General features: G+C 34.5%; 1 protein-coding gene across 10 annotated transcripts in view; it reads right to left on the bottom strand.

The window, feature by feature from the left end:
- The window catches only part of MKLN1 (muskelin 1), a 208,695-nt gene that overhangs the window by 90,843 nt on the left and 103,442 nt on the right, over positions 1-14,410 (bottom strand). For 9 of the 10 annotated variants that reach the window (XM_077857368.1, XM_077857371.1, XM_077857366.1 and 6 more), the window contains 4 exons: positions 13,163-13,305; positions 11,853-11,941; positions 4,875-4,984; positions 1,587-1,779 (listed from right to left, as the gene is read on the bottom strand). In XM_077857368.1, coding sequence (XP_077713494.1) covers positions 1,587-1,779; positions 4,875-4,984; positions 11,853-11,941; positions 13,163-13,305 — 535 coding nt within the window. Of the gene's footprint in view, positions 1-1,586; positions 1,783-4,874; positions 4,985-11,852; positions 11,942-13,162; positions 13,306-14,410 lie in introns of those variants that run through there. The other variant, XM_077857374.1, reaches the window with a different exon arrangement.

Below are 14,410 nucleotides of genomic sequence, written 5' to 3'. Positions count from 1 at the left end.
TCTCCCGTCAGGGGGATGGAGGTGGGTGGGAGATGAAGGTTCTAGCCCTCTACACACAGCGTTTGGTCTTTCTGGAAATCTGAAGCTTTCTAGGGACCCCAGTCATTTGTCATCTCAGCATATGAAAAACACTCTTATCCTTCCACCAAATTTCAAGAATTTTAGGAAACAAAGACCAAATATTTATTCAAAAGAAATTTTTTTTAAGATTTTATTTATTTATTCATGAGAGACCGAGAGAAAGACAGAGAGGTAGCGACACAGGCAGAGGGAGAAGCAGGCTTCATGCAGGGAGCGTGACGTGGGACTCGATCAGGCCCTGGGCTGAAGGCTGTGCTAAACGGCTGAGCCACCCGGGGCTGCCCTCAAAAAAAATTTTTTTAAAGATTTACTTATTTATTTGAGAGAGTGTGTGTACACATACGTGACCGGAGGAGGGGCAGAGGGAGAGGAAAAGCATCTTAAGCAAACTCCCCACTGAATAGGGAGCCAGAAGAGGGGCTCAATTCCAGACCCTGAGATCATGACCTGAGCAGAAACCAAGAGTTGGATGCTTAACTGACTGAGCCAGCCAGGTATCCCAATATATTTTTTTCTATTATACTATAGCACCTATTCTGTTCTTTGTCACTGTGAAAGTCACAATGAGAGATTATTATTTATTATTATTATTTTACATTTTTAAAAAAGATTTATTTATTCGAGAGAGAGAGAGAGAGAGAGAGACATAGGCAGAGGGAGAAGCAGGCTCCTCTTGGGGAGTTCAATGCGGGACTCGATCCCAGATCCTGGGATCACGACCTGGGTCAAAGGCAGGCGCCCAACCGCTGAGCCACCTAGGCATCCCAGTAGAGATTATTTTTTAAAAGAATACCATTCTATAAAATAACAACAGAGATATTTCTGAAGAATTACAAAACATACCGTACCTTAAATATTCAAATAGATGTCATCCTCCAAAACAATTATCTTTGGAGATTATATTGTGTTCTAATAATCACATTTCTTTCAAAACAAGATTATAAACCATCCAAGAAAATCAGCAATTATGTAGCATCCATATCATACAGATATTTCCAATACAAATCTCCTCGTTCACCATAACTTCTATTAATAACATTTTTCGATGTATCCAACTATCAATTATGCCAAATTATGCCATTAAAATGGTAATTTTCTATCAACAAAAATATATAAAGGAATAGGCCTTTAGGAGGGTAGGAAGGTACCGCCCTAGGAAGGTAACATTTAAAAACCTTTTCCTAACACCGCTTAGTGCTAGTCAATGTTAGCATTCATAAATGCAAATGCATGCTTCCATGGTTTCCCAAGACGGCAATTTAGATTTAGATATAGAAGTTTAAATATTCAAATATGTTCCTTTTTTGTTTTTCAAGACTCATTATGGACCTATCTTATATAAAAGAAGCACATAATTCAACAAGCTAACAATCTTTACAGAGTAAAAAGATGGGGAAAAAAAGTAAACTAATAATTGGCATAAGCTTATATTCTTTTCAAAAAACTGGTTTTTGTACATACTTGAAATCACCCTAATAAACAAAGTTCACATGTTTATAACATACCATTTACAGCTTTTTCAATCAACTCTTCACAAGCATCAAAATCACCCTTCAGCACCAGTTTATCATGTAGATCTGTTAACATGGGATGTTCCAGGGCAATCTTGGTTTTTTTTTGTAGCGATTCAAAGGCCTCTGTATAGTTGTGTTGTCTGAAGTGTTTTAGGCAAAGGCGAATAGCTTCCTGTTCACGGTACTACTGGAACACAAGAGAAAGCATGAAAAGAAGAGATCTGCTTAGTTATTACAGTAGGCAGTAAGTGACTACTAACCTAAAGTGAGCGTTTACTATGTGCTAAGCATTATACTATTCATTAGCATCATTATTATTTCCACTCTGAAATTGCAAAACTGAAGCACAGTCAATTGTAATAACTTGCCAAAAGTCACAAAGCATATAGCAGAAAGAAACAAAAGAGATGAAGATATACAGATAATATGTACATATACCCATTAGTATATATTTCACGAAGATGAAAGGCATAAAAAGATGAAACCAAACTTCATTCTAGAGTTTGAACTTTTAAAAAAGCAGAAAAAATGTTTATCAAAGACCACTTAAGATTGCAAAGATTAGGGATCCCTGGGTGGCGCAGCGGTTTGGCGCCTGCCTTTGGCCCAGGGCGCGATCCTGGAGACCCGGGATCGAGTCCCGCGTCGGGCTCCCGGTGCATGGAGCCTGCTTCTCCCTCTGCCTGTGTCTCTGCCTCTCTCTCTCTCTCTCTCTCTCTGTGAGACTATCATAATAAATAAAAATTAAAAAAAAAAAAAAAAAAAGATTGCAAAGATTATAACTTCCATGGCTTTTACTCATCAAATTACAATGTTGGTACTGAAAGCATAGAAACCATTAAATAAGATATATGAGTTATGTTATACCTTTTGTTCTTAGTTCAAGTTATTACTTGAAAAGCAAATATTATCAAGTGTTTTATGTATTTCAAAATTCACAAACAAGTTCTTTGACTCAAAATGATCAGAAAAAGACTACTTAAATTTTATATTTTTTTTCTAAGCCTGGGCTACCTCATCTATTAAATAGCTATAAAGTAAAAACCTCAATTAACTAGTATCCAAAAAGAAGAATGTTCAATGTACCAACTCTCTATTAGGATGAATGCCAAAAAATACAAGGTCAGATAAAAACTTAAAAAAAAAAATACCAGTAACTTGAAGAATATTTTATGAAATTTCCACAAATTTCCTAAATAAAAATTAACAAAATTAACTAATGACAAAGCAGCAATACATGAGAACCAAACAAAAATATGATTACTTGTAAGCATTATTATTTAATAAGGCAAGAAAATATTACCTTTTAGGAAAATTTATAAGACTTAAAACATAAACCAGTTTATAACTGGCTAATTTTTTTAATTAAGAAAATGTCAAAACATTTTTCCTTAAGTGTTACACTTAACCAAGATTTTCCTTAGTCAAATAACAAAAGATTGATTCTTTATCCAAAGGAACTTTATTAATTTCTTACCCTTGGCCTCTAAACAAAGATTTATCATAACTATCTGGAATCATATTAAACAGTAATACCTTTTTAACATGTTGACTTTAGAAGTATGAATCATATCCGTATTATAAGTTTTCTATCAGGTTGCATATAGATACATAATAGAAAATTTATGAAACAACAGAATTTCAATGCTTTAAAAAAAGACAAACCCAAAGACTTGAAGACTTTATCTAATTTCTAGAAGTTCATTATAAATGCAGGGAAAAGTGAGTGAGTCTGAATAATTTTATGTTCTCAAATATATCTCTCCACAATATTGGGGTAAACAGGTAAAATCTGCAACTGCCTACAATGTCAAGAGATTAGTGTGGGTATACTAAAATACATACACATGTATCATAGGCTAGGGAAAATTGTATTTAAGTATCAGAGAAATTTAATCATTATTTTTTAAAAGAACCAACAGCATTTAGAAGATGTTAAGTATATACAATTATGTGCATAACACTGTAAAGGTGATTTTTAACGTTTTAAAATATTGTCTCTACCTTGAAAGAATTTACTGTATTATAGGAAATCCAAGAATATATGAAAAATACAGAAAATACTAAGTCAGCATCTACTTTAAGCTGAATAAGAATAAAATGCCAAAAAATAAAGAGTTCCTCAAACTAACGAGAAAAGAGCTGAAATTCCATACAAAAAACCTTAGAAAGAATTTAGATTGCTTCCCAATCTCCTATGAATAGATCAGTTCACTCATACTTGCAAATAAAAATAACAGCAAGTAGTGATTAGACTAAAGCTTCATCATCTTGACAGATGAGCCCCTCCCTATCAAAAAAAAAAAAAAAAGCTGAGAGTCAAATAAATATACATCAAAAACAAAAAACAAAGCATAAAATGTATGCAAAAAAACCAAAAGACCTATTTCTTTTTTTATAAGATTTTATTTATTTATTCACGAGAGACACAGAAAGAGAGAGAGAGAGAGAGAGGCAGAGACACAGGCAGAGGGAGAAGCAGGCTCCATGCAGGGAGCCCGATGTGGGACTTGATCTCAGGTCCCCAGGATCAGGCCCTGGGCTGAAGGCGGCGCTAAACTGCTGAGCCACCCGGACTGCCCAAAAGACCTATTTCTCAATTTTTTAAACTCACATTTTCTCAGGCTGCATTTATTTTATAAAATAACCTATATATGAAATTGCTAAATATAATTTTTACATTTCCTATAAAGACAACATTATAATATTTACAGAAACATTTCAAATTCTTTAAAGGAAAAGTAAACATCCCTATTTTACTCAACAAACACAAAGGAATAATGTATTATAAAAGCATACAGAATCAAAGCTACCCCACTAAAAACTAGGTTTAAATATGTCTATCAATACAGGTTGAAAACAAAATTCAGGGCCAGATAGGTATAATAGTATACTGGCCAACTTTGGAGTTAGACTGCCTGACTTGTAAAGGCTTGGGCACTTTACCACTGTGAACTATATGGCCTTGAGCAAGGTACTCCACTCTTGGTGCTCCATTTCATCATCTAATAGGGGTAAAATAGGGGTAATAACTATACCTATTCTCACAGAGTGGTAATGGTTGAGTAAGTTATAAAGATTGCTTAGCAGCTGGCAGAATGTAAATAATAAATGTTACTGATAAATCATTATAATTATTACACTTCTCAGTATTTTAAATTCTTCTCAACGAAGACAAAAGCTTGACACATTTCTCCCTTTATAGGGAGAAAATCAGGATTTTTTGTTTTGTTTTGTTTTGTTTTGTTTTAAAATCAGGATTTTAAAATACAGTCCTACCTTGCTATACCAGTTCAGACAGGGCTGTACTACATCGGGATCATCAATGCCACTGAGTTCAACATACCAGATGCTGAAGTTAAAGCTGGGTCCCCACGATAAGAGCGGAACTATGTGGAGAAAAGAAAGAAAGAAAAAGAAAAAAAAAGTTCAAATAAAACTTTAGCAAAGTAAAGTAACTCTTCAAACCCATTTAAATTCATTCAACAAATTTTCAGAACATTTTCTACAAGCCTAACACTGTATTATTAGGTGCTGGGACTACGGTAAAAAAAAAAAAAATAAAAATAAAAAGAAGAAAATATGATCCATGCCATCAAGGGGTTTAATTATAAAAACACTATAAAGTAAATTCAAAATACTCATTTATCTACCCCTCTAAAAACAGGACCCAGCCCTAGCAAATTTTATCAAACCCACAAGAAACAAATAATTACTATATAAATTAAACTGTATCAGAGCACAAAAAGAGATCAAAAGTTCAATTACTTAACAAGTGGCATAACCCTGAAAACAAAACCAAAAGAAAAAAGAATTTAAGGCTGATCTCAGCTATAAATCTATATTCGATTTTCTTTTTAAGTTGCAAAAAAAAAATTCTACCAGGTTTTCACTGTAACCAAATAGAGTTCATTCCAGGAATAGAAAGATGGTTCAATAGAAGCTATACTAGTATAATTCACCACGATAAGAAAGTATAAGAAAATATGTCTGATAACCTTAAGTTATTAAAAAAAAGACATTTTTGAGGTCTTTTCTACTCATTAGGAAAAAAAACCCTCTTAATATGTAAGAAATACAAGACAAAAGAAAACTACCTTACCTAATTTTTTGTAAATATCAAAGACCTCAAAAATCATACCTAATGGAGAAACGTTAAGTATTACCACTCAAGACAGGAACAAGACAAAGAAGCCCAGTTATCTCTATTATTCAACACTATATGGGAGATCTTAACCAATGCAGTAAGTGAAAAGAAAAGCAAATTAAGAAAAAACAGTTTCACCTCAAGATGATATAGCTATCTTCATAAAAAATTCAAGAGATTCAACTGAAAAATTTAAGTTTGTAAGCATGGTAAACATGAAAATCAGTTTACCTTCTATCTGTAATAACCAACTAGAAAATTTAATGAAAAAAGTCCCCTTTAAAATGGTCACAAGAGCTTACTATATCTCAAAATAAACTTTAATATATGCGGGATCTATTGAAGAAAACATAAAAATGATACTTAAGAATTCAATAAATGAGAGGACATAGTATGTTCTTAGATGGGAAAACTCAATGTTGTAAACATGCCAGTTCCCCTCAAATTAATTATAAATTTAATGTAATCTCAAATGAAAGTCTCAATGGTATATTTCCATTTTTTTCTTTTTTTTAAGATTTTATTTTTTAAGTAATCTCTACATCTGATGCGGGGCTCAAACTCACAACCCTGAGATCAAGAGTCACATGCTCCACCAACTAAGCCAGCCAGGCATTCCATATCCATTTTTCTCCTTACATGTAATTGAACAAGCTGATTAAAAAAAGAAAAAAAATCAACAACACAAGAATATCCAAAAGAAAATAAATATACTAAAAAATGCAGTAATTATAAGTTTAATATTAGGGAAAAGGAAGACAAATTATTGAAGAAGAAGAGTGAATCCAAAAATCTCCTAAGGATTCAGAGGAGTTTACCACAGGATGAAGGTAACACTTGACTTCATTAAATGACAGAACAGAGTTGAGGTTTTTAACATATGATCCACTGCCTCCTGGGGCATCCTTGTAACCCTTTTAGGAGGTCCCGTGAGGTCAAAACCATTTTTTCTATTAAGACTAGGACTTTATCAGCCCCTCCTCGCCTTTTTAAACTCTACTGACATGTACATTCATGGTGCAAAGGCAATGCTGAATAAAACTTCCAGCACCAGTAGTACCATGAAAAGTAGTAACATGAAAATGTATCAGTATTTCTTAATATAGTAAAGACTACACTGTATTCCTCATCATCATATTCTTGCAGTTTAAAAAAAGGGCAATTCATTTAAGAATGTTCTTGATGATGCAATACAAATTTTAATAAATCCCTATTAGTAGGTACATATCTTTTTAATATTCTGTGTGACACAATGGAAGTATACATAAAGCACTTTTGCTGCATACCAAAGCATAATGCTTACCTCAAGGAAAACAACTTGTATAGTTGAGTTATGAGCTGAAAAACCTATTTGTACCTCCCCCCACCTCCTCCAACAGGATACAACTTCCCCTTAAAAGAAAAATTGACAGGTCATTTATGACTATTTAGTTTGGGGTACGGGCCAGATATTTACCTGTCATTTCAAAGAAAACAACAGATAGTATTTGTTGCCAAGAATAAAATTCAAGCTTTCAGGGAAAAATCACAATTTTGGAAAACTGGAGCACCTGGGTGGTTCAGTTGGTTGAGCACCTTTTTTTTTTTTTTTTAAAGATTTATTTGTTTATTCATGAGAGACACAAACACAGAGAGGCAAAGCACAGGCAGAGGGAGAAGCAGGCTCTTCGCAGGAGCCTGATGTGGGACTCGATCACGGATCCTGGGATCAAGACCTGAGCCAAAGGCAGCCGCCCAACCACTGAGCCACTCAGGCGTCCCACACCTGACTCTTGATTTCAGCTCAGGTCATGATCTAGTAGTCTTGGGATCAAGCCCCTTGTTGGGCCCCCACATTCTATAGGGAATTTGCCTGAGATTCTTTCTCTCCCTCTCCCTCAGCCCCTCCCTACTCTCTCTCTAAATGTAAATTCCTTTATGTAGTGGTACCATGTAAAAAGTTTACCTACTACATCACAGCAATAACCATTAAGTAGTAGGAGTCAAAATAAAGAAGGATTTTAAACCCAAGGCCAAAAAAACAAAGTCTCTAAGAGTAGCCAGACATTAGTTAGGAATTTCAGTTCCTAGTCCCAGGTCCAAGTGCAATAAGTCAGGAGGAAAAAGTCCTATTAAATTTTAGTCAAGTTCCAGTATAATGTTCATTTATTAAAAACCTTTCTAGCAAATGTGTTTTTAGTGAGATTTCATCTATATACTGAAGAGCCCAACAGAAATATTTCTAGAATAATAATTATAATTCTTAAAACCTTTCAAAGAACAATGTTGAGAGGGAGGTTAATTAGGAAGTCATCTCACAAGAACATCATGTTTTAAAGATGAATGAAAAGTATAGTTAATTTTTAACAGATTGAAGGGATATATACAGAATAAGCAGAGTGATGTACACCCACTTCAAATTTTACAAATGATTTTTGTAGCATTAATAACTTCAATAATGCATAATAGACATACTATGCAATATATGTCAGAAATCTAAATGAATTACAGCTCCTAGGAAAGAATATCGGCAATGAAGGATGCCTTTGCTTCCACCTCAAATACAGATTAGATGCTCCTAATACACATCCTAAAGCTAAGAGTTTGTATGCTAATATTCAACCATCAGTTTTCCTCATTGGGCAATCAGACACAGCTATGATCAGGATCAGTGCTTCTCATTCTTTTTCAAAATGACATGCATAGAAAGTGATAATATTTTTATGGCAAACACAGGTATGAGGCTCCGGACTCCTGATAATCTCGGATTAAGGTGAGGTCAACATCTCAACACAACAAAATGCATTTGTGGCATTTTCAGTGTGCTCTGGCAGTGTCACTTAGCATGTTCTTACATAGATGGCTAAAAAAGCTACTAGAAGATGCTGGTAATTTCAAAGTTCTGAAACCTAAAAATTCAAGACTAACCACACTGAAAGGATGTATCTATTCTACTATAGAATTAGTAAGTACACAAAACATTAAGCACAGTAACTGGCACATAGTAAGTGCTCAATAAATATTAACTTTTATTAAGCATAGTAACTGGCACATAGTAAGTGCTCAATAAATATTAACTTTTATTATGAGCTATTACTATTATATTAATTTTCCTCTTAACAGTACACTTTTTAAAATGTCACCTTTCCACCTGCTTTCATAAGGACCACCACCAGGGCACCCTTCCCAGACTTAGTACTCATTCTAGACTTCTAAATACTTCTAAGGATCCAGAATGCAGGCCAAGTCCAGCCAGAGCTGAAGCTTCTCCCTAAAGCCTCCACAACCATCCAGTCTGCAAAAATCCAAAAAACCCCACAGAAATACAAGTCATTCTAATAATTTATTATCCCAAGCAGGTAAACATATATCTGCTAAATCACCATCAAGAGAGGGCTACACATCACTCAAATGCTTTTTCAGAATGATCTTTTAAGAAAACATGGTGATAAACTAGAAATACTTTATTATTTTCAAAGAAAATATATCAAAAGAATGTTGAAAAGACTGGAAAGCAAGCACACAGCAGACCACTATTAACAGAGAAGGAGTATGAAGTTATCTAAATATTAATACCATAAATAACAAATGAGTTACTAAGTATCTACAATTATTTGAAAAGCTCCAATTAACATTTTGCCTAAATACCATGAAACTAACCCAGGGTTAAGTAAAAGACATCATTATGCCCTGTAATTAAAGACTGACAGAAAAAGAAAAAAAAAAAAAGACTGACAGGGCTAGAAAGAGGTCTAATTTCTTGGGCAGCTGAATGTGTAACTCATCCAGAAGAGAACTCCGTTTTAGTACTTTTCCAGGGAAGAGACTGTGCAACTTCTCTAAATAGACATTTATTCATACTTTTTAGAATGAATAATACTAGAAGACTGAGAGCTACAGAAGCAGTAGCAGTAGATAATTTCCTTCAAAGTAAACCAATGACTGTAGGTATTGTGCAAAAACACACAAATAAAAGATCTTGAACATAAAAAAAGAAATTTTATTTTGTGTGATGAAGCAAAACAGAAGTTATGTAAGTACTTTAAAATTTGATATAACCTAAATTTATTATAGGAAAATATAAGATATTTCACTGTTTATATATTTGAAATACACAAGCGTAGAACTATTAAAGCTATGCTAGGGTCTGTAGGAACTGGATGGTCTGTATACTTAAAAATTTGCTTGTTCATAAATTCTCAAAGGAAAAAGAAGGAACAGGTTTTTGTTTACAACTATTTATAATAACAAACTACAGTCATAAAAAAAAAGCAACACACTGGATAGTGCAACTATTGCAAAAGGAGTTTTCCCTCTCTAGAAGTCTTTATTAAGACTTTAGATATTCTTTTTGCCAAAGAGAACTATTTGTTTTTTTTTGTTGTTGTTGTTGTTAACTTTTTTTCAAAGAGAACTATTTGATTCAATGAAATGAACAGGCTACCTCTTAATAGGTTGGCAAAAAAAATGACTGTGAAGTTCACTGCTTGTTCCAAATGAGGAATATTTCTCCCAAATCAAAACATGGGATTCTGGCTTTTATTATTATTCTTTGAAGGATCTGGTTCCTTTAATTTTAACATATTTTCAGTTGTGCAACACAGATGCAAAATGCAAATTCAAAGATTCAAGTCCTCAACTTTTCTACCTTAAAAAAAAAAATCCTAAAGAAAAACAAAATAACCCTAAAAATACTAAGGTTGAGGAAGCATTACAGAACTATCTTAAGGGACACCTGGGTGGCTCAGTGGTTGGGTGTCTGCCTTTGGCTCAAGTTGTGATCCTGGGGTCCTGGGATCGAGTTCCCCATAGATTCCCCACAGGGAGCCTGCTTCTTCTCCCCCTGCCCATGTCTCTGCCTCTGTCTGTGTGTCTCTCATGAATAAATAAAGTCTTTAAAAAAGCAACAACAAAAACAAATACTATCTTAAGCTAAAACACTTGCTAAATAAATACAAGTAGCATTTTTTAAACATTACATTGCGGGAACCCTGGGTGGCTCAGCGGTTTAGTGCTTGCCTTCCACCTGGGGCCTGATCCTGGAGGCCCAGGATCGAGTCCCACATCGGGCTCCCTGCATGGAGCCTGCTTCTCCCTCTGCCTGTGTCTCTGCCTCTCTCGTGCTCTCTCTGTGTGTCTCTCATGAATAAGTAAATAAAATCTTAAAAAAAAATAAAAATAAAAAAATAAACATTACATTGCGTCATATTACTGGGCTACAAGATTAGTTTAATTGGTTTGACCAATATTATACTTAAAAAAAAAAAAAAGACATAAAAAAACAGAATGTGGGGGGATCCCTGGGTGGCGCAGGGGTTTAGCGCCTGCCTTTGGCCCAGGGCACAATCCTGGAGACCCGGGATCGAATTCCACATCAGGCTCCCGGTGCATGGAGCCTGCTTCTCCCTCTGCCTATGTCTCTGCCCCTCTCTCTCTCTCTCTCTCTCTGTGACTATCATAAATAAATAAAAAAAATAAAAAGAAACAATAACCATAATATATTGCCTTAAGGAATTCAGTTTTTTAATTCATCAGTATTTAGTTTCAGAATATATTATAGCTTTACAACAACTTGATAAACCTTCCATAAAACAATCAAAGCTGAATTAAGTCATTTATTTCATTATACCTTTTAAGAAAACCTTCAAATGAAAAAATATTTGGAAAAGGTTCCACTTGAAATAAATATCACTTATAAACTTGTAAAGCAGGGAACAGAAAACTTTTTTTTTTTTTTTTTAAGATTTTATTTATTTATTAGAGCCAGAGAGAGACAGGCGGAGGGAGAAACAGGCTCCATGCAGGGAGCCTGACATGGGACTCAGTCCTGGGTCTCCAGGATCATGCCCTGGGCTGAGGGCGGCGCTAAACCGCTGAGCCACCGGGGCTGCCCAGGGAACAGTAAACTTTTGATGCAGAGGGCCAAACAGTAAACATTTTGTCTCTTGCAACTACTTTGTAGAGCAAATGCAAGACATAGACATTATAACCAGTTAATAATCAGTGTGGTAGTGTTCCCATAAAATCTTATTTTAAAAAACAGAAGTTCTGAAGGATTCAGCCCACAGGCTTTAGTTTTCTGAGTGGTGGTATAAAGAATTTATTTCTATTTCAGAATGCTAAAACCTTACCTATTTTAATGAATCGACAAGGGAACATCTGTTCATCAATTTTATGCTTCAAGGTGAATGTTTCTTTGTTATAATCATTCTTTAAGCCACTGTGAAAAAAAATAGGTTATCTGATTTTATAATTTAGTAAACATAAATCATGCTCAGATCTTTAGGTTAGACAAACTACAAGACCAAAAGAATGTAAAGAAGTAGTCAAACATGAGAACATAGGTCAAAAGTTCTACATTCATATCAACTGCATTATAACTGTACTCTCCTAATTATATAATAAGGCTTAATGAAAAATGTTCAATGTTAATTAAAGGATGTGGCTACAGTGCATGGAAATGTGTGATAGTACCTGGTGTCCTTAGTGTATAACAGGATATAAACATAAAATATGTAAGCAGTAAGAAAAAAATTAAAATAATTTACTTTCCTATCTAACGACTCAGAGCCAAATATTAGTCTGTGAAACAATTAAGTTTTTCAAAATTCTGATTATGATGTCAATAATGTTCCTTTTACGGTTCAATAAACACTCCATTGGTTTAATAGCACCCATTTCATCCTAAATAAAAATAAACCCATGTCACTTCTCTACATAAACAACTAGAATTGAAAACAAGTATTTATTGGAAAATCAGTTACCTTTAGGTTGCCTATGTCCTAAAACACTTTCATGACTTTCATGCAGTATAGATGTAATATTTACTTATATCAAATACTGTGCTAACAGGACACATTATATCACAAATACATTCCATGTGGCTTTGTTTGTCCATTCTATGGTTACCTGATTTTTCATTACCTAGGAGGCAAATTAATACTTTCATTCCTCATGGTCTACATTTTTAAAATTCAAATTTACTGAGCTCCTTCCAAGTGGCAGGCATTATGGTAGATAGAATCACATACTTTTTCTCTTCTCAGTCTCCAATTTATACTAAATTTCCCAAATATTGTTTCCAGATTAAGGCAATTAATCTTAATGCTTTGGATAGAGTCTATATTTTTATAGCGAAGATTTTTATTAAAGCTGAAAATATTTGAGATTGTTTACAGTTCAAAAATAAGATGGGGGGGAAAACCCAAGTTTTATTCTTCATTAGTAATAATAATAAGTAGTGGCTGGTGGTTAAAAAAAAAAAAGGCTAACTCAAGCCACAATATTAAAATAAGCCACTGGAAATACAATGGTAGAAATATTCTTTTCTTCCTTGAAAGAAAAAAAAAATCAAACCATGCAGATTTAGCCACAAAGGGATAAAACTGAGACTGTAACTTGTTTAGAAGACAACTCTTTCTTCCCTATAATCGTAACTCACCTGGACAATAGCTCTGTCATATTTTCTTCATTCATTCCACCAAAGACTTTAAATTTCTTCAAATTGCAGACATGAGTTTTCTCATATTTTCCAAATGTGATGTTCTGGACTATAGCAGGCCTTTCAAGTTTCAGAATCAAGTACTAAAAAAAAGAAACAACCAAATCATAACCTTTGTTTAAAACAAATAGAAAACAACTTTAAAAAAACTTTGGAAAGGGATGCCTGTGGCTTGGTCAGATAAGTGTCTGCCTTTGGCTCCAGTCATGATCTCAGGGTCCTGGGATGGAGCCCCAAGGCAGGCTCTCTGCTCAGGGGGGGAGTCTGCAGGTCCCTCTCCCTTTACCCCTCCCCCTACTCGCTGTCTCTCTCTGTCTCTCTCTCTCTCAAATAAATAAAATATTTTAAAAAAATAAATAAAACTTTGCACAGTTAACTGAAGAATGCATAAGATCTGTCCTATCCATCCTGCGCTGGTAGACCATGTTTTTAATGCTAAAGAATAGTATGACAACACAGCCTGTGTAGGCTACCATACCACCACTTTTTCTCAGCATCATCCTGAACTGTAAATGAAGGGGAAGAAAAGGACTAGTGAGATAACTAACGAAGGTGTGTCATTCAATAAAAGATATAAACAGACTATGAATTACCAAATAAAACCAGATTAGACAGCAAAAATAGCAATCACATATTCTCATCAACTACACTTTGATAACAAATTCAATGTTCAAAATCAGTGATAAAATCTTAAACTTAAAAACAAACAGATTTACTAACCAGCCCTGCCAATTTTATTAAAAAAAACTGGGCCTACTATAAATTTGTCTAATGCAGCTCAAGATTTCGTTACACACTGAATAAAATGGGGTCAATTAATTAGGGAACACGTTTTACATTATGTAGATTGTTTCAATTATAAAAACCAAGAAGGAAACTACTATTGGTTGAATATATGGAGAAAATGCTATTCAGAAAAATGATTCAGATGTTTTGCTCCAGTGGCTAATAACGGGTAATACAGGTGGACAAAGGTAGAATAAGGATGCCTGGGTGGCTCAGCGGTTTAGCACCTGCCTTCGGCCCAGGGTGTGATCCTGGAGACCCAGGATCGAGACCCACATCGGGCTCCCTACACGGAGCCTGCTTCTCCCTCTGCCTGTCTCTCTCTCTCTCTCTCTTTCTGTCATGAATAAATAAAATCTTAAAAAAAAAGAAAGTTACATAAGGGGGTGCCTGGGTGGCTCA

The sequence above is a fragment of the Canis aureus genome, chromosome 18 (genome assembly GCF_053574225.1).
Source record: "Canis aureus isolate CA01 chromosome 18, VMU_Caureus_v.1.0, whole genome shotgun sequence".
NCBI lineage: Eukaryota > Metazoa > Chordata > Mammalia > Carnivora > Canidae > Canis > Canis aureus.
This window is presented reverse-complemented; position numbering and strand designations above follow the sequence as displayed.